The following is a 20,790-nucleotide window of genomic DNA, read 5'->3' on the forward strand; positions in this document are numbered from 1 at the left end:
GGTTAATTATTTGCTCCTTGACACACAATCCCACTCATGGAATGTATGAGGTGCAGGTTTTAATCAGAGGAGACTCATCTGATTATAGAAACTGCCTTTTTTTCTGTGAACACAAGTTAAAAGTGTGGTGAGAAAGCTGAACTCTAACACCTGTAAGTTGTTGCACACTATGGGGATTGCATTCAGTGCTCTTTGAGAGCCAACAGAATCAAGGACAGGCTGCTGATGACATCAGATGACACACAAGGTATCAACCACACCACTAAACACGGTAGGTCTTCCATACGGGGCAGAGAGATCTGGGAATGACAGAAGAAATATTCCTAAAGAGATGAAGATTTCTGAGGCAGCCAATTCCAGAGCTGCGTCACCTCCTTCAGGAAAACACCCCGATAACGTCGAATATCCTGAAGGCACTGCCATTGGCCATCATACTGAACCCTCAATTTTTATGGGTTCTGTTCCTTTCACACTATCAGAAGGGACAACTACAGTTCCAGTTACTTCGATGTCCAAAATAAAACAAGAAGGTCACGAGGAACAAAAACCGTCCTCATTTTGTTACTACCGAACAGGAGTGATGTGGGGAGGGAACCCAATTCTACAGATCTCCTCGCTTTCCCAGAGCAAAGGCCACCAATGGTACTCATGCTGTCGCTCAGTCCATGTGCCCAATGCCGTGCCCTACATGAAGCAAAAAGGACTTCAGTCCCTCAATGTTCGGATTGAATGTGACCAACAACACAGAATCAATCAGGTCAGTTATTGCTTGCCCAGGAGCTGTCATGATGCCTTAATTTTAACCCCATTATCTGCATCAGCCTGAGTTGAAAGAGTTGAACAAGGGGAGGGATGTCTCCTGGGTGACCAGGTCTACCCTCTGCATCCGTGGCCCATGACTCCCAAACAACAATTGCAGCCAGAAGCAAAACACGGGTACACTGAAGCTCTGACTACAAGCAGAATTATCATCAAACATACCATTGGATCCTGAAGCAGCAATTCACATGGCTTGGTGGAGAGGGGACACCTCCTTTCTCCACTCAACCCCCACTGCATGGTCACTATCTTTACCTCTGCAAAGATGCCTCAAAATGCAGGTCGATGACCAGAACGGCAAAGTCATGGGAGAGCAAGAATGAAAATGAGAATGAGGAACGAGCTGTAAAACCAGCACGGCAGCAAGAAAGTCTGGAGCTTCAGTCACTGTCTCCAGATACCTTCCAGTCAGTGCCACAGCTACGCCATGTCTTAAACTACACACCACATCTGGAAAGTAACCATGTCCAATTCACCTTCTCCTACACTTTCCTGCTCAGTTCTTCCAACACCATCTATGGATGTCTTATCCTCCATTCCTGCTTCAAAGTTGCTAATGACAAATAAATACTCAGCACAATCTTCAGGATGAAGCTCAGGGTATTTATTGCATCCATTGTGTGGTGTGTGGATATTGTCTGCGTGAGTTGGCACAGTATTGTCTCAACAGCAATGCCCAGGGTGGAGAATCTGATTCACCACAGCATTTCCCACAACCCCTGTTTTGCAAAGCAGTGACACACGATACATTTCTCCAGAGCAAACAACACTGCATTCATATTTAGAATATGTTATGGTACAATTACATTGTTCACCAGGTTCACTTGGTCAGATTACCATCAGATAATAACAGATAAATATAAGATCATAATTCATAAAGTAACAGTTTGCATTAATATGGAGCCTGTCGCGTAGAACAAATGTCCCGAGGTACAATTATTGATTAACAAGAATTGATACATATGGATATCTGTTAATTAAGTTCAATTGATCTGACTGAATCACATTAAAGCATAGTATAGAGTAAAAGTACAATATATCACATCAATAACATCAACCTGTTGCCCATATCACTGATTATGCAGCACACATGGTTTCAGTAAGTTGATGTTACACGCTCCCACACCTCTCCTCCCGCAGTAACTGCTCTTCTGCTGCTGCTTCTTCCTTATCATTTTCCTCTCCCTCTTCCCATCCCCAGGGATATCTCAGGTCTCTGATTTAATCACCTATTGGGAATACAACTTGGTGCGAACGACACCTACATGGGTGGAAACAGGGGCCAAAGTAAAAATTACCGACACTCAGAAAATCAAGCCCAGAGTATCAGTGGGTTTGTCTCCACTGTAAACCCATGGTGCTCCATTTCAGTAATGATGCTCTTACCATGAATCAAACAAGAACATCACAGAGAAGGGGCTGTACATGGGAACTGAATCCATCACAATCACTCGAAGAAAACAAAGACATTTCTGGCTACAGGCACGATGGGCCGAATGGCCACCTTCTGTGCTGTATGATTCTGTGATTTTAGGAACAGGGCAGATTTGATTGTTACTGCGTTTAATGCAAGGAATCGCCTGGGTGCAGCATGTGTGGGAAATTGGATGGGCTCTTTTGTAATTCCCACCCCTCGATTTCCCTCCTCATATTGTACCCAGGCAAACCCTTTCACCAAGCATCAGACTGTGATAACCTTCCCTGAAATGGAAGAGGAATATTTCCAGGAACGAATGCAGCAAAAAGCGAGTATCGTAGAGTGGAATTCCTGCAACGTTCGGGGTTTGACCCCTTTAATTTATCACCGACAGCATCGACTCACTTGATTGGTGTTTGGTTCCGACCATTTTCATCAGTCCCAAATGCAGCCTTCACCACTCTCTGTGCATTCTCCGTAAGATCATTCAGTGCATCACTCAGCATAGTATAGGTGACAAGATACGATGATCCTGCTCCAAAGATGGAACCAATGACTGGTATGAAATCGAGGATGAGCTCAGCTCCTGAGAGGGCGACAGCAGTGAGATGGAACAGTGTCCTGATAACTCAATCTGGAGTTATTTCACCCACCAGGGGAGTTTTCACTTCTGCTTTCAGAACTCCCACAGGTTTCCCTGCCATGTTGGCCAGTCTTTGAAGAGAGGCATCATCCAGACCCAGATATTTGCGGAAATCTATTATTCCTCCAACCAGAATCCCAATGTCACAAGCAAGGGACATGCCAGGAACTGGCACTGCTCCCACTGCTCCTGAAAGTGTTGCCAACATCCAGACTCGTTTCTTCAGCTCTTGTCTTTTCTTCTCTACAATCTCCAAATTTAGGTTTGGACGGGCCAGGATGAACACACTTTTCTTTATATTCTGAAGATCATCTTCAAGAGCTTCATTTAACTGTTTACATTCATACAGATTCGGTTCAAAGTTCGATATCAGGAAAACAGAGGGTGATGGAATCCCTGCCTCTTGCAACTTCCTGACACAGTCATTCCTGATCTTTTCCAGTCCTTCTTCTTCATTAACTTTCCTCCGTTGCTTGTTCAGTGAGTTGAGATCATTGTCAATTTTAGGTCGAACAAAGTAGAAATTCTTCCCCAGCCGTTTAATCTCTTTGGCGAGTTTTGTATCATTTTCTCTGAATCGACAGTCTGAGATAATGATGAAGAAATCGTATCTTTTAAATTTAATTTCCTTCAGGTATTTATTGGCTGGGAATTTTGTGGTTCCAATTCCTGGCAGGTCCCAGAAGCAAACATTAGGCAGGTTGGGATGTGGGTATCGAGTTGGCTCCATTGTAGTTTCTGTGACCCCGGTTTCAGCTGCTCCCTCATCATCGCTCTGAAGTCCTCTCATAGTATTGATGAAGGTGGATTTCCCTGCGCCTGTTTCTCCTGTCACTGCAATGTTAAGCTCTGTATTGCCCAGCTCCTTTATCTTCCTCTGTATCAGAGGTGTAACCTTTCCCAGCCCACCCGTTTCATAATCAGACTTCAGTTTGTTGAGCTCTTCCTGACTGAAGAATGTAGAGTTCGAAGACTGAGCCATCTGATCTCTGAAAGGAAACATTTTACATGATGTTTTGCAACAGATTAAAAGAACTTGCATTTATAAAGCACATTGTCACATCGTCAGGACATCCCCAGACACTTTACATCTAATGAATTACTTATGAAGTGCAATCACTGTTGTTATGTAGCCAAATGTGACAGATAATTTATGCACAGCAAGATCCCACAGCAAGCAATCAGATTAATGACCAGTTAATTTGTTTTTGTTGCTGTTGCTTGAGGAAGGAATGTGGGCCCGGACACCGGGAGAACTCCCTGCTCTTCGTCCAACAGTGACATTTTTAAAAATTCATTCATGGGATGTGGGCATCGCTGGCGAGGCCGGCATTTATTGCCCATCCCTAATTGCCCTTGAGAAGGTGGTGGGGAGCCGCCTTCTTGAACCGCTGCAGTCCGTGTGGTGAAGGTTCTCCCACAGTGCTGTTAGGAAGGGAGTTCCAGGATTTTGACCCAGCGACGATGAGGGAACGGCGATATATTTCCAAGTCGGGATGGTGTGTGACTTGGAGGGGAACGTGCAGGTGGTGTTGTTCCCATGTGCCTGCTGCCCTTGTCCTTCTAGGTGGTAGAGGGCGCTGGTTTGTGAGGTGCTGGGATCTTTTATATCCACCTGAGAGGGCAGACAACACTTTTCTTTTAACATCTAATCTGAAACACCTCTGACAATGCAGCATTCCCGCAGAACTGCACAGGAGTGTCAGCCTGGGTTAAGTGCGCAAGTTCTGAAGTGGAGAGAGTGCTACCAACTGAGCCCCACTAATGCAAAATAATTTAGAAAAGCTCAAATATAAGAAGTACTGGAGAAGTTTGTAAGGAATAAAATCTTTCAAAATGGCTAAGAAATATTTCAAATTTAATCTTTGCAAACAGTTGCCAATTAAACTCATTAGACACTGGAAATAGCTGCTCATTGTTCCAGTTACCTGTAAGAATGTCACAGAAATAATGTTGTACTCGACTATGGAACAATTACTGTGGTTCAAACACGGTTATAACTGCGGGGGGGCAATTCATGATGTGGAAACCAGATACCCTTGGGTGATGAGCAGGCGAGAATATCGAGAGGACATGTACAGCAACGTTAAACATTAAAAGTAAGTGTGATTTGATTCTAACTGTCACTCTGTACATTCACTTTCTGTCTCCAAAATGAAGCAGCTTATTGATTTGTACCCGGCCTCATCTCACTGAAGTGTTTGCAGTCCGTCTACTGAAAGATTCGAGGATTCCCTGTGGGGGCACATGCGAAAGACATGGGGGTAAATTTTAACTTCCAGCTGGGAAGTGAGCTGGGGGGGAAGATTTCCATGTGTGAAACCCAGAAGGTAAGTGGGCGGGACTTCCTGGGGTCTGCCCATAAATGGCACTTCCGGGTTTCGCAGCCAGTCTGATTGACAGGCTGGCTGTCAGAAGTGAAAGGAGCTGCAAATCAGAGAGAGGGCGGGAGGGAGAGAGAGATCATCAGGCTTGGATAAAATTGGAGAGGGAGGGGATCGGTGGACGGACGTGGACGATATCGGGTTAAGGGGGGGGGGTCAACCAGCATCGTGGATTGGGAGGGTCAGCGAACATCGTGAATCCGGGGGGTGGGGTGCGGGGAGGAGTGTCCACCATCGGGAGGGTGGGGAATCGGCCAATCGTGGGGATTCTGTTGGCCAGGTGAGCTGGTTGGGCCTGGATGAAACACTCCTGCTCCTCCAGGCCCACAAGCAGAGCAATAAAGGGTCTCACTTCATGGATCCGGCCCTCCCCGTCTGTTTTCACCTGACGTGAATCGGAGGCGCTGGGGAACCTGAACAGGTAAGGCTAAATTCATTTTAATTTCCAAAACACAAAATATTAAGTACCTCAAGTATTTCAATGAGGTACATTGCCCTTAGGTGTGGGCGGGACGTCCTGTTGTCTGCTGTGCACACGGGTACAAACCTGTCTGGGTTAAACCCAGAAGTGGGCGGGTTGGAGCCAGGATGCGGTCCCACTCTAAAAACTTACTATTTTCACTGCCCACCCTCCCCCAATCCACCCATTCTTGGGGATTAAAATTTACCCCATGATATCCAATTCAGATCACAAGTGGGTCCTATCATTAGGCTTCCAATTTACATGATCGTATGATTAGATATTGGGCGGATTTTTTTTAATTTTTTATTCGTTCATGGGATGTGGGCGTCGCTGGCGAGGCACTGTGGCACTGTCCTGAGAGACACCTGTTCCGTGCACACACCTGGTATTGGGTTGTGCATTTGTTTGATCAGAGGGAAAGCAGATTGAATGGTTCCAATCAGATCTTAGAGCCCTAAGAATTGGTCCTCTCCACCCTGATGCCCAAGTCGCCCATGGTAGCTATGCCTGTCCTTGCCTCCCCTATTGGGGGACCTCTGCTGCACGACTCCAGGGTCGACTGAGTGGCTGCACACACATCCATCATGGTGCCGCAGATGCAGGTAATGGACTCCTCCAACTGACCCACCATTTGCTGCACATTCTGGGACACCATCTTAACTGCCGGTACACGGGTTTGATGCTGTGTAAGCTCTCTTCCTTTAACTGATGGACCCCTTAGATCTGGTACCTGAGGTACCAAAGCTGAGGAGAAGCATCTCCTGTCCCTCCAGACAGCAGTGACTGTTCCCTCATCTACCACCCTAAGTTTCTCCTCACCACTTGCCCTCTGTGTATCACCATGCAGTCTCCCCTCAGTCTGACTAAGCCCTCTTGAGTGGGTGTCTCTCGGCTGGTGCTTGCGAGGCTCAGATGCAGTGATGGGGTTGGTGAAGTGAGGGTTGGGTGGAGACAAACTGAGGACCCTGGTTCTGCTGAAGGGTTGAGGAAGAGGAGAGTTTAACAGAGGTACATGAGCTGCAGAATGGCCAGTGGACTCTCACTACAAATGATGAAGTTAAGCACTGACAATATATTGCGATGACAGATTGTGCTGTAACAGAAGGAACTGAAGAGAGACAATACGAGGAGTTTCCTGACCAACCTGAAGCTGGCACCTCCCATCCTACTTCTCTGTCTCCCGCTGTTTGTCCTGTGTGACTGCCCAGTGATTCCAGAGCTTCCTCCGCAGAAAGGGTGAGAGGTCAGAGGCTTGTGGCTCCTCCCCCGATGACACTTCTTTGTCTTTGGTTTTCTCCATTAAGAGGAAAGTAGAGAGTGTGAGTGACGGCAATTTATTTTCCATCAGATAAAGTACAAGACTGATGGGAATAATCATCCTTAATCAGGGTGGGAACAGGTTCAAGAAACTACAGAATACAGAATGGAGCTTTTTCACATCTTCACCAAGTCAGATTGTGAGGGAAGGAATGGGATGTGAAAGGTCTCGTGTTTCCTCATCATTATTTCAGGAAAGTAGCACCTGGTGTCGAACACAGGGAGGGCAAGGTGGGTGGAAATGGAAAACATGGGGCCAGATATTGTTGAATAAATAACGGCGTCTGAACGATGCACGCCATTATTAATGCACAAATCGGCCAGCAACTTGTTGCGAGGAAGAGATACCCCGTGAATTGTGAATCGGCACAAGTTGCTGGCCAATTTGCACCGCTCCGCCGTTAGCTTTGAGAAAACGGCATCTCGTGTTTAACCTCCCTGTGATTTTCATGACGTTGCTGCATTTGCACTTTAATTACCCACTCCTTTTCCTACGTTCGTATGTAAACTCATCACAGATAGATAAATATAGTAATTAACAGTGTAAGTACCCTTTTAACAAAGTAATAATTGTTAATGACAGCCAATCAACCGCTCTTGCCCAGAAAGTGAACAATTATAAGTGTGGAGTCTCATTCCTTCAGCTTGTGAATTGTTTGAGGAGATTTTATAAAGTCAAATTTTAAATTTTAAACATTTTTTCTTACTTTTCCTTTCTGTCTTTTTTCTTTCTCTTAATCCAATCTTTCTTTCCCTCTCTTTATTTCTCTTTCTGTACCTGATTTGACATTGAATTCAGTCACTCTAATTCACCCTCCTTCTCAGTCCTGGACTGGACCAGGCTTTTCATGTGACTCCTTCTCTCAGTCCCAAAAAATATGGAGCCTCTGTGCCACGAAGAACCAGCCTCAAACATTATTGTAACTTTCTAAGTTGCTGCTCAAACACAATGGATGCCCTGGCCTCTTTAAGCTGCAGCAGCAACACTGGATTTCTCTCGTTCCCAGAGGCAGCCTCCCAACAGAGGGAGTAAATATCACTGGGAAAACACCCTGAATAGTTAATTAGCTCCAAACATGAAAATTGGACAGGGTCACACTGGGTCATATTGGTGACCGGACATGCAGTCGTGGTTCAATTGCAGAGTGACTCTGACACGGAGGAAAATCTGGGTCTTGGCTTCTGTTAAACAAAGGGGAGATTATTATATTGATGTCGATTGAATGTAGAATCATCAACATCCATCTTTTGACAATTGGGTTATTACAGCAGCAATTCATTCTAAGCTCTAATAACCTGTGTTTCTGTTTAAAGCATTATTTGAATGGTTATGACTGGTACAATGTGTTGTTCTGACATGGATTCACAGAGTCTTCAAACAGATAGGCCGAAGTTTCAGGCTCAGGTCAAAGAATAAGGTCAGTGTGCAGGAAGTGTGTCCACCTGCAGCTACTGACTAACTGTATTTCAGAGCTGGAGCTGCGGGTGGATTCACTGTGGAGCATCTGCAATGCTGAGATTATCGTGGATAGCACGTTCAGTGAGGTGGTCACGCCGCAGGTAAAGATTACGCAGGAAGAAAAGAAATGGGTGACTGCCAGGCAGAGTGGAAGGACTGGGCAGGTTGATCAGGAGTCCCCTGGGGCCATCTCCCTCTCAAACAGATATACCGCTTTGGATACTGTTGGGGGAGATGGCTTATCAGGGGAAAGCAGCAATAGCCAAGTTCGTGGCACCACAGGTGGCTCTGCTGCACAGGAGGGGAGGAATAATAGCGGCAGGGCTATAGTGATAGGGGATTCAATTGTATGGGGAACAGATAGTCATTTCTGCAGCCGCAAACGTGACTCCAGGATGGTATGTTGCCTCCCTGGTGCTAGGGTCAAGGATGTCATGGAGCGGCTGCAGGGCATTCAGGAGGGGGAGGGTGAACAGCCAGTAGTCGTGGTCCATATCGGTACCAACAACACAGGTAATAAAAAGGTTTGAGGTCCTGCAAGGTGAATTTAAGGAGTTAGGAGATAAATTAAAAAGCAGGACCTCAAAGGTAGTGATCTTAGGATCACTGCCAGTGCCTCGTTCGAGTGAGTATAGGAACAGGAGAATAGACAGGATGAATGCGTGGCTGCAGGGATGGTGTAGGGGGGAGGGATTTAGATTCCTTGGACATGGGACCGGTTCTGGGGAAGGTGGGACCTGCACAAGCGTGACGGGTTACACCCGAGCAGGACCGGGACCGATGTCCTCGCGGGGGTGTTTGCTGGTGCTGTTGGGGAAGGTTTAAACGAGAATGGCAGGAGGATGGGAACATGAGCAGGGAGACAGAGGAGGGGGAAACAAGGATAGAAACAAAAGACAAAAAGGGAAGAAGCAATAGTGGAAGGCAGAGAAAACAAGGGCGAAAAACAAATAGGGCCATAGTGCAAAATAAAACGAAGATGACTAGCAATCTTAAAAAGGCAAGTCTAAAGGCATTGTGTCCTAATGCGCAGAGCATTCGCAATAAGGTAGATGAATTAACAGCGCAGATAGATATTAACGGTTATGATATAGTTGCGATTACGGAGACACGGCTGCAGGGTGACTAAGGATGGGAACTGAACATCCAGGGGTATTCAATATCTAGGAAGGACAGGCAAAAAGGGAAAGGAGGTGGGGTAGCGTTGTTAGTAAAGGAGGAAATCAATGCAATAGTGAGGAAGGATATTGGCTCGGAAAATCACGATATGGAATCTGTATGGGTGGAGCTAAGAAACACCAAGGGACAGAAAACGTTGGTGGGGGTTGTCTATAGGCCCCCAAACAGTAGTGGAGATGTTGGGGGGGGGCATTAAACAGGAAATCAGAGACGCATGCAAGAAGGGTACAATTATAATCATGGATGACTTTAATCTACATATAGATTGGTCAAACCAAATTAGTAATAATACTGTGGGGGAGGAATTCCTGGAGTGTGTACGTGATGGTTTTCTAGACCAATACATTGAGGAACCAACTAGAGAACAGGCGATCCCAGACTGGATATTGTGCAATGAGAAAGGATTAATTAACAATCTTGTTGTGCAGGGTCCCTTAGGGAAGAGTGACCATAACATAATAGAATTCCTCATTAAGATGGAGAGTGAAGTGGTTGAATCCGAAACTGGGGTCCTGAATCTAAATAAAGGAAATGATGAAAGTATGAGGTGCGAGTTGGCTAGGATAGATTGGGGAACTTTACTAAAAGGCATGACGGTGGATAGGCAATGGCTAATATTTAAAGAACGTGTGCAGGAATTACAACAATTATTCATTCCTGTCTGGCGCAAAAATAAAACAGGAAAGGTGGCTCAATCGTGGCTTACAAAAGAAATTAGGGATAGTATTAGATCCAAAGAGGAGACATATAAAATTGCCAGAAAAAGCGGCAAGCCTGAGGATTGGGAGCAGTTTAGAATTCAGCAAAGGAGAGAAAAGAGATTGATTAAGAGGGGAAAAATAGAGTATGAGAGTAAACTAGCAGGGAACATAAAAACTGACTGTAAAAGTTTCTATAAATATGTCAAGAGAAAAAGATTAGTGAAGACAAATGTAGGTCCCTTACAGTCAGAAATGGGGGAAATTATAATGGGGAACAAAGAAATGGCAGAACAATTAAACACATATATTGGTTCTGTCTTCACAAAGGAGGATACAAATAACCTCCCAGAAATGTTAGGGAACCAAGGGTCTAGTGAGAGGGAGGAACTGAAGGAAATCAGTATTAGTAAAAAAATAGTGCTCGGGAAATTAATGGAGCTAAAGGCTGACAAATCCCCAGGGCCTGATAATCGACATCCCAGAGTACTAAAGGAAGTGGCCCTGGAAATAGTGGATGCATTGGTGATCATCTTGCAAAATTCTATGGAATTCAGGGCTCCTTCCTGTATCCCTGATTCCTTCATCTGCGGGAAGTGTGTCCAGCTGAGAGGAGCCGAGCCGAGCGGAGGGAGCGTCCGATAAAAGGCGGGATTTCAGAGCGCTGAGAACAGCTGAGAGGAGCCGAGCCGAGCGGAGGGAGCGTCCGATAAAAGGCGGGATTTCAGAGCGCTGAGAACAGCTGAGAGGAGCCGAGCGGAGCGGAGGGAGCGTCCGATAAAAGGCTGGATTTCAGAGCGCTGAGAACAGCTGAGAGGAGCCGAGCCGAGCGGAGGGAGCGTCCGATAAAAGGCGGGATTTCAGAGCGCTGAGAACAGCTGAGAGGAGCCGAGCCGAGCGGAGGGAGCGTCCGATAAAAGGCGGGATTTCAGAGCGCTGAGAACAGCTGAGAGGAGCCGAGCCGAGCGGAGGGAGCGTCCGATAAAAGGCGGGATTTCAGAGCGCTGAGAACAGCTGAGAGGAGCCGAGCCGAGCGGAGGGAGCGTCCGATAAAAGGCGGGATTTCAGAGCGCTGAGAACAGCTGAGAGGAGCCGAGCCGAGCGGAGGGAGCGTCCGATAAAAGGCGGGATTTCAGAGCGCTAAGAGGAGCCGAGCCGAGCGGAGCTGCGACCGAGTTCGAAGTGACGTCAGGAATCAGATCGGGACGCGACACAGGGGAGGTACCTGATTGGTGAGTAGGTTCAGGTGAGTATTTCTACTTATCTACAGTAACTAAAGTAAAAGGAAAGGGAAGGTCTGCAGGTCTTATAGGAAGTAGCGTTTATTTTTTAGTGAATCAAGGTCCCTCGTGCAGTTAACATTCTCTAAATTGAGAACAATTTAAAGGAGTAAACTCCTTAAAGGGAGTGGTAAGTAGTTTTTCTTTCCTTTTTTTTCTCTTGACATTGCAGTTGTTGTTAAGCTAACTTAAGGGTTAAGTCATGGCAGGAGATCCCACAGCCGTGTCATGTTCCTCTTGTGGGATGTGGGAATTCAGGGATCCTTCCTGTATCCCTGATTCCTTCACCTGCGGGAAGTGTGTCCAGCTGCAGCTATTGTTTGACCGCTTGACGGCTCTGGAGCTGCGGATGGACTCACTTTGGAGCATCCGCGATGCTGAGAAAGTCGTGGATAGCACGTTCAGTGAGTTGGTCACACCACAGATAAAAATTACTGAGGGAGATAGTGAATGGGTGACCAACAGACAGAGGAAGAGTAGGAAGGCAGTGCAGGGGTCCCCTGCGGTCATCTCCCTCCAAAACAGGTATACCGTTTTGGATACTGTTGGGGGAGATGGCTCACCAGGGGAAGGTGGCAGTGGCCAGGTTCATGGCACCGTGGCTGGCTCTGCTGCACAGGAGGGCAGGAAAAAGAATGGCAGAGCTATAGTGATAGGGGACTCGATTGTAAGGGGAATAGACAGGCGTTTCTGCGGACGCAACCGAGACTCCAGGATGGTATGTTGCCTCCCTGGTGCAAGGGTCAAGGATGTCTTGGAGTGGCTGCAGGACATTCTGGAGGGGGAGGGTGAACAGCCAGTTGTCGTGGTGCATATAGGCATCAACGATATAGGTAAAAAACAGGATGAGGTCCTACAAGCTGAATTTAGGGAGTTAGGAGTTAAACTAAAGAGTAGGACCTCAAAGGTAGTAATCTCAGGATTGCTACCAGTGCCACGGGCTAGTCAGAGTAGGAATGACAGGATAGCTAAGATGAATACGTGGCTTGAGAGATGGTGCAAGAGGGAGGGATTCAAATTCCTGGGCCATTGGAACCGGTTCTGGGGGAGGTGGGACCAGTACAAATTGGACGGTCTGCATCTGGGCAGGACTGGAACCAATGTCCTAGGGGGAGTGTTTGCCAGTGCTGTTGGGGAGGGTTTAAACTAATGTGGCAGGGGGATGGGAACCGATGCAGGAAGTCAGTGGGAAATAAAGTGGTGACAGAAACAAAAGGCAGTAAGGGAGAGTGTACAGAACATGACCGGACAGATGGTCTGAGAAAGCAGGGCAAAGACCAAGGGAAGTCTAGATTAAACTGCATTTATTTCAATGCAAGAAGTCTGATGGGCAAGGCAGATGAACTCAGGGCATGGATGGGTACATGGGACTGGGATGTTATAGCTGTTACTGAAACATGGCTAAGGGAGGGGCAGGACTGGCAGCTCAATGTTCCAGGGTACAGATGCTATAGGAAAGATAGAGCAGGAGGTAAGAGAGGAGGGGGAGTTGCGTTCTTGATTAGGGGGAACATCACGGCAGTAGTGAGAGGGGATATATCCGAGGGTTCGCCCACTGAGTCTATATGGGTAGAACTGAAAAATAAGAAGGGAGAGATCACTTTGATAGGATTGTACTACAGACCCCCAAATAGTCAACGGGAAATTGAGGAGCAAATATGTAAGGAGATTACAGACAGCTGCAAGAAAAATAGGGTGGTAATAGTAGGGGACTTTAACTTTCCCAACATTGACTGGGACAGCCATAGCATTAGGGGCTTGGATGGAGAGAAATTTGTTGAGTGTATTCAGGAGGAATTTCTCATTCAGTATGTGGATGGCCCGACTAGAGAGGGGGCAAAACTTGACCTCCTCTTGGGAAATAAGGAAGGGCAGGTGACAAAAGTGTTAGTGAGGGATCACTTTGGGACCAGTGATCATAATTCCATTAGTTTTAAGATAGCTCTGGAGAAGGATAGGTCTGGCCCAAAAGTTAAAATTCTAATTTGGGGAAAGGCCAATTTTGATGGTATTAGACAGGAACTTTCAGAAGTTGATTGGGAGAGTCTGTTGGCAGGCAAAGGGACGTCTGGTAAGTGGGAGGCTTTCAAAAGTGTGTTAACCAGGGTTCAGGGTAAGCACATTCCTTATAAAGTGAAGGGCAAGGCTGGTAGAAGTAGGGTACCTTGGATGACTCAGGAGATTGAGGCACTAGTCAAAAATAAGAAGGAGGCATATGACATGCATAGGCAGCTGGGATCAAGTGGATCCCTTGAAGAGTATAGAGATTGCCGGAGTAGAGTTAAGAGAGAAATCAGGAGGGCAAAAAGGGGATATGAGATTGCTTTGGCAGATCAGGCAAAGGAGAATCCAAAGAGCTTCTACAAGTACATAAAGGGCAAAAGGGTAACTAGGGAGAGAGTAGGGCCTCTTAAGGATCAACAAGGTCATCTATGTGCGGAACCACAAGAGATGGGTGAGATCCTGAATGAATATTTCACATCGGTATTTACGGTTGAGAAAGGCATGGATGTTAGGGAACTTGGGGAAATAAATAGTGATGTCTTGAGGAGTGTACATATTACAGAGAGGGAGGTGCTGGAAGTCTTAACGCGCATCAAGGTAGATAAATCTCCGGGACCTGATGAAATGTATCCCAGGACGTTATGGGAGGTTAGGGAGGAAATTGCGGGTCCCCTCGCAGAGATATTTGAATCATCCACCGCCACAGGTGAGGTGCCTGAAGATTGGAGGGTAGCAAATGTTGTGCCTTTGTTTAAGAAGGGCGGCAGGGAAAAGCCTGGGAACTACAGACCAGTGAGCCTGACATCTGTAGTGGGTAAGTTGTTAGAGGGTATTCTGAGGGACAGGATCTACAGGCATTTGGAGAGGCAGGGACTAATTAGGAACAGTCAGCATGGTTTTGTGAGAGGAAAATCATGTCTCACGAATTTGATTGAGTTTTTTGAAGGGGTAACCAAGAAGATAGATGAGGGCTGTGCAGTAGACGTGGTCTACATGGACTTCAGCAAAGCATTTGACAAGGTACCGCATGGTAGGTTGTTACATAAGGTTAAATCTCATGGGATCCAAGGTGAGGTAGCCAATTGGATACAAAATTGGCTTGACGACAGAAGACAGAGGGTGGTTGTAGAGGGTTGTTTTTCAAACTGGATGCCTGTGTCCAGCGGTGTGCCTCAGGGATCGGTGCTGGGTCCGCTGTTATTTGTTATTGAAATTAATGATTTGGATGAGAATTTAGGAGGCATGGTTAGTAAGTTTGCAGATGACACCAAGATTGGTGGCATTGTGGACAGTGAAGAAGGTTATCTAGGATTGCAACGGGATCTTGATAAATTGGGCCAGTGGGCCGATGAATGGCAGATGGAGTTTAATTTAGATAAATGTGAGGTGATGCATTTTGGTAGATCGAATCAGGCCAGGACCTACTCCGTTAATGGTAGGGCGTTGGGGAGAGTTATAGAACAAAGAGATCTAGGAGTACAGATTCATAGCTCCTTGAAAGTGGAGTCACAGGTGGATAGGGTGGTGAAGAAGGCATTCAGCATGCTTGGTTTCATTGGTCAGAACATTGAATGCAGGAGTTGGGATGTCTTGTTGAAGTTGTACAGGGCATTGGTGAGGCCACACTTGGAATACTGTGTACAGTTCTGGTCACCCTATTATAGAAAGGATATTATTAAACTAGAAAGAGTGCAGAAAAGATTTACTAGGATGCTACCGGGACTTGATGGTTTGACTTACAGGGAGAGGTTAGATAGACTGAGACTTTTTTCCCTGGAGAGTAGGAGGTTAAGGGGTGATCTTATAGAAGTCTATAAAATAATGAGGGGCATAGATAAGGTCGATAGTCAAAATCTTTTCCCAAAGGTAGGGGAGTCTATAACGAGGGGGCATAGATTTAAGGTGAGAGGGGAGAGATACAAAAGGGTCCAGAGGGGCAATTTTTTCACTCAAAGGGTGGTGAGTGTCTGGAACAAGCTGCCAGAGGCAGTAGTCGAGGCGGGTACAATTTTGTCTTTTAAAAAGCATTTGGACAGTTACATGGGTAAGATGGGTATAGAGGGATATGGGCCAGGTGCAGGCAATTGGGACTAGCTTAGTGGTATCAACTGGGCGACATGGACATGTTGGGCCGAAGGGCCTGTTTCCATGTTGTAACTTCTATGATTCTATGATTCTATGATTCTGGAACATAAGAACATAAGAACATAAGAAATTGGAGCAGGAGTAGGCCAATCGGCCCTTCAATAAGATCATGGCTGATCTGATCCCAACCACAAATCTAAAGAACACAAGAAGTCGGAGCAGGACCCGGCCACACAGCCCCTGGGCCCTCTCCGCCACCCACAGGGCATTGACCGATCCGAACTCAGCTTCATGTCCAATTTCCTGCCCGCTCCCCATAACCCCTACAGATTGGAGGGTGGCAAATGTAACCCCACTACTGAAAAAAGCAGGGAGAGAAAAAACAGGGAATTACAGACCAGTTTGCCTGACATCAGTAGTGGGGAAAATATTAGAGTCTATTATAAAAGATGTGATAACAGAACACTTGGAGGGCATTAACGGGATTGGACAAAGTCAGCATGGGTTTATGAAAGGAAAATCATGCTTAACAAATCTACTGGAGTTTTTTGAGGATATAACTAGTAGAATAGATAAGGGAGAACCAGTGGATGTGGATGTGGTGTATTTGGATTTTCAGAAAGCTTTTGATAAGGTCCCACACAAGAGGTTAGTGTGCAAAATTAACGCAGATGAGATTGAGGAGAATATACTGGCATGGATTGAGAATTGGTTGACAGATAGGAAACAGAGAGTAGGAATAAACGGGTCTTTTTCCGGGTGGCAGGCAGTGACTAGTGGGGTACCGCAGGGATCAGTGCTTGGGCCCCAGCTATTCACAATCTGTATCAATGATTTGGACGAGGGAACTAAATGTAACATTTCCAAGTTAGCAGATGACACAAAGCTGGGGTGGAATGTGAGCTGTGAGGAGGATGCAAAGAGGCTCCAATGTGATTTCGACAAGTTCGATGATTGGGCAAGAACATGGCAGATGCAGTATAACGTGGATAAATGTGAGGTTATCCACTTTGGTTGTGAAAACAGAAAGGCAGATTATTATCTGAATGGAGATAGATTGGGAAAAGGGGAGGTGCAACGAGACCTGGGTGTCCTTGTACACCAGTCGCTGAAAGCGAGCATTCAGGTGCAGCAAGCAGTTAGGAAGGCGAATGGTATGTTGGCGTTCATTGCAAGAGGATTTGAGTACAGGAACAGGGATGTCTTACTGCAGTTATACAGGGCCTTGGTGAGACCACATCTGGAGTATTGTGTGCAGTTTTGGACTCCTTATCTGAGGAAGGATGTCCTTGCCATGGAGGGAGTGCAACAAAGGTTTACCAGACTGATTCCTGGGATGGCAGGACTGACGTATGAGGAGAGATTGGGTCGACACGGCCTATATTCACTAGAGTTTAGAAGAATGAGAGGTGATCTCATCGAAACATGTAAAATTCTAACAGGACTAGACAGACTAGATACAGGCAGGATGTTCCTGATGGCTGGCGAGTCCAGAACCAGGGGTCACAGTCTCAGGATAGGGGATATGCCATTTAGAACCGAGATGAGGAGAAATTTCTTCATTCAGAGGGTGGTGAACCTGTGGAATTCTCAACCACAGAAGGCAGTGGAGGCCAAGTTATTAAATGTATTCAAGAAGGAGATATTTCTGAATGCGAAAGGGATCAAGGGATATGGGAAAAAGCAGGAACAGGGTACTTTATTTTTTATTTGTTCATGGGATGTGGGCGTCGCTGGCAAGGCCGGCATTTATTGCCCATCCCTAATTGCCCTTGAGAAGGTGGTGGTGAGCCGCCTTCTTGAACCGCTGCAGTCCGTGTGGTGACGGTTCTCCCACAGTGCTGTTAGGAAGGGAGTTCCAGGATTTTGACCCAGCGACGATGAAGGAACGGCGATATATTTCCAAGTTGGGATGGTGTGTGACTTGGAGGGGAACGTGCAGGTGGTGTTGTTCCCATGTGCCTGCTGCTCTTGTCCTTCTAGGTGGTAGAGGTCGCGGGTTTGGGAGGTGCTGTCGAAAAAGCCTTGGCGAGTTGCTGCAGTGCATCCTGTGGATGGTACACACTGCAGCCACAGTGCCCCAGTGGTGAAGGGATTGAATGTTTAGGGTGGTGGATGGGGTGCCAATCAAGCGCCTGCTTTGTCCTGGATGGTGTCGAGCTTCTTGAGTGTTGCTGGAGCTGCACTCATCCAGGCAAGTGGAGAGTATTCCAACACACTCCTGACTTGTGCCTTGTAGATGGTGGAAAGGCTTTGGGGAGTCAGGAGGTGAGTCACTCACCGCAGAATACCCAGCCTCTGACCTGCTCTTGTAGCCACAGTATTTATATGGCTGGTCCAGTTAAGTTTCTGGTCAATGGTGACTCCCAGGATGTTGATGGTGGGGGATTCGGCGATGGTAATGCCGTTGAATGTCAAGGGGAGGTGGTTTGACTGTCTCTTGTTGGAGATGGTCATTGCCTGGCACTTGTCTGGCGCGAATGTTACTTGCCACTTATCAGCCCAAGCCTGGATGTTGTCCAGGTCTTGTTGCATGCGGGCTCGGACTGCTTCATTATCTGAGGGGTTGCGAATGGAACTGAACACTGTGCAATCATCAGCGAACATCCCCATTTCTGACCTTATGATGGAGGGAAGGTCATTGGTGAATCAGCTGAAGATGGTTGGGCCTAGGACACTGCCCTGAGGAACTCTTGCAGCAATGTCCTGGGGCTAAGTTGATTGGACTCAACAACCACTACCATCTTTCTTTGTGCTAGGTATGACTCCAGCCACTGGAGAGTTTTCCCCCTGATTCCCATTGACTTCAATTTTACTCGGGCTCCTTGGTGCCACATTCAGTCAAATGCTGCCTTGATGTCAAGGGCAGTCACTCTCACCTCACCTCTGGAATTCAGCTCTTTTGTCCATGTTTGGACCAAGGCTGTAATGAGGTCTGGAGCCATCTCCTGAGTTAGACGATCAGCCATGATCATTTTGAATGGCGGAGCAGGCCCGAAGGGCTGAATGGCCTCCTCTTGCTCCTATTTTTTATGTCTGGAGTTGGTGATTTTGATTGACAGCTGTATGTGAGACCTGTGAGGAGGGGCAGGGTCAATGATTGGCTGTGGTCATTTTGACAGACAGGTCTGTGTCCAGAGGTTTGTATTAGGCTCCCTGTGCTGAACTCATCAGTCAGTCTACAGTCAACAACCAGCAGAGGGTCTGTGTTATTCAGTGACTCGGTGATTGTGTTTAGTCATGAAAGAAAGTGAGTGACCATTTTTAACGAGAGGCCTAAACCCATTTAAAATAAATGCCTGTGTTAAATAACAGACTCAGGAATATTATGAGTGTGTTCAGCATTCATGCGGTAATATCAAGCAATCATTTCTCATTTAAAAGGGATTAAATGCTTGGAATAATCAGCCAGGCAGGGAAGGAGAGACAAAACATGAGAGGTGATTTGCCCTTTTTGTTCTGATTTTTCTGTCCTGTTTGCGTGTTTACAATGAGATGTTCAGTTTCCTCTCTCTGTATTGACTGGAACACCACCTCCACTGAGAGCAATTTCCACTTCCTGCCTCTTGTTAGACACCACTCCCCAATCCGATAAATACACGGACCTGTGAATTTTATTAAAAGGCATTTCCTGCAGTTTGTTTTGTAACAGTTTCATTTTCACTCAATCTTCCTAAAAACCATGAATAAAACTCCTTACTTTTCGGAGTTTGTGTTTCGAACACATCCAGAATTTGAAGAGAAAAGGAGATTGAGACAATGAGGGGAGAACATTCAGAACAAACTTTAAAGATGAGCTGTGATTCTGTTTAAACCCGTTGAATATGAATCACCCTCGATATTTTGATAACACCATCCAATTTGTTGTTTCATTTCTTGGTCCTTACCTGCACTGGTTCCTTGAAGGAGGAGAGTCTATCAGTGAAGTACTGCCGCTGTCAACACCTTAATCCAGAGTGACTGGTCCAGGGTGACCGGTCCAGAGTGACCGGTCCAGGGTGACCGGTCCAGGGTGACTGGTCCAGGGTGACCGGTCCTGCTGCTTCAGTGTCTCACCCACACTGGGAGTAAATGGTGACAGTGCTGAACTGTTCTAATAACAGAGCCTTTTATAGGAGTGGTCAGGTTCATGTACACTATCCAATGAGAATCGAATCCAGTGCAAGCTCACTTGTTGCCGGGGAGATTCTGCTTTTCTATCTCTGAACTCATGAATCTGAACAGAAGAGATTCTCACTCAGACACAGAATGGGTGGAAAATCGGGGGGAGTGCGAGTCTGAATTTCAAATATAGGCAGTGGGGTAGGAGGTGTCTAATCACGATGCTCCAGGCATCATGAGTGTGGGGCAGGTTTGATGGACCAGCTGGTCCTTTCCTGCCCCCCTTTTTTTATTCATTCATGGGGTGTGGGCGTCGCTGGCAAGGCCAGCATTTATTGCCCATCCCTAACTGCCCTTGAGAAGGTGGCAGTGAGCTGCCTTCTTGAACCGCTGCAGTCCGTGAGGTGAAGGTTCTCCCACAGTGCTGTTAGGAACAGACTGCTTCATTATCTGAGGGGTTGCGAATGGAACTGAACACTGTGTAATCATCAGCGAATATCCCCATTTCTGACCTTATGATGGAGGGAAGGTCAGTGATGAATCAGCTGAAGATGGTTGGGCCGAGGACACTGCCCTGAGGAACTCCTGCAGCAATGTCCTGGGGCTAAGTTGATTGGCCTTCAACAACCACTACCATCTTCCTTTGTGCTAGGTATGACTCCAGCCACTGGACAGATTTCCCCCTGATTCCCATTGACTTAAATTTTACTCGGGCTCCTTGGTTCCACACTCGGTCAAATACTGCATTGATGTCAAGAGCAGTCACTCTCACCTCACCTCTGGAATTCAGCTCTTTTGTCCGTGTTTGGACCAAAGTTGTAACGAGGTCTGGAGCCGAGTGATCCTGGCGGAACCCAAACTGAGCATTGGTGAGCAGGTTATTGGTGACTAAGTGCCGCTTGATAGCACTGTCGACGACACCTTAGAATATAAGAACATAA

General features: G+C 46.6%; 2 protein-coding genes across 2 annotated transcripts in view; one reads left to right on the plus strand and one right to left on the minus strand.

Annotated features, from left to right (window-relative positions):
* The window catches only part of LOC137332839 (interferon-inducible GTPase 5-like), a 380,546-nt gene that overhangs the window by 304,051 nt on the left and 55,705 nt on the right, over positions 1 to 20,790 (plus strand). The gene's annotated exons all lie outside the window — the stretch shown is intronic.
* On the minus strand, positions 1,402 to 19,825 carry LOC137332670 (interferon-inducible GTPase 5-like). The gene is made up of 3 exons (XM_067996615.1): positions 19,636 to 19,825; positions 6,871 to 7,020; positions 1,402 to 3,868 (listed from the first exon to the last, which is right to left on the minus strand). Exons 2-3 carry the CDS (start codon positions 6,888 to 6,890, stop codon positions 2,866 to 2,868), a joined length of 1,023 nt encoding a protein of 340 aa, XP_067852716.1. The 5' UTR covers positions 6,891 to 7,020; positions 19,636 to 19,825; the 3' UTR covers positions 1,402 to 2,865.

Source organism: Heptranchias perlo, chromosome 15 (assembly GCF_035084215.1).
Source record: "Heptranchias perlo isolate sHepPer1 chromosome 15, sHepPer1.hap1, whole genome shotgun sequence".
In the NCBI taxonomy this organism is placed as follows: Eukaryota; Metazoa; Chordata; class Chondrichthyes; order Hexanchiformes; family Hexanchidae; genus Heptranchias; species Heptranchias perlo.

Coding starts and splice junctions, on each gene's coding strand:
- LOC137332670 (XM_067996615.1), bottom strand. CDS start 6,890: ATGGGAGGTGCCAGCTTCAG. Junction 3,869..6,870: donor ATGGGAGGTGCCAGCTTCAG/GTTGGTCAGGAA, acceptor GTTTCCTTTCAG/AGATCAGATGGCTCAGTCTT.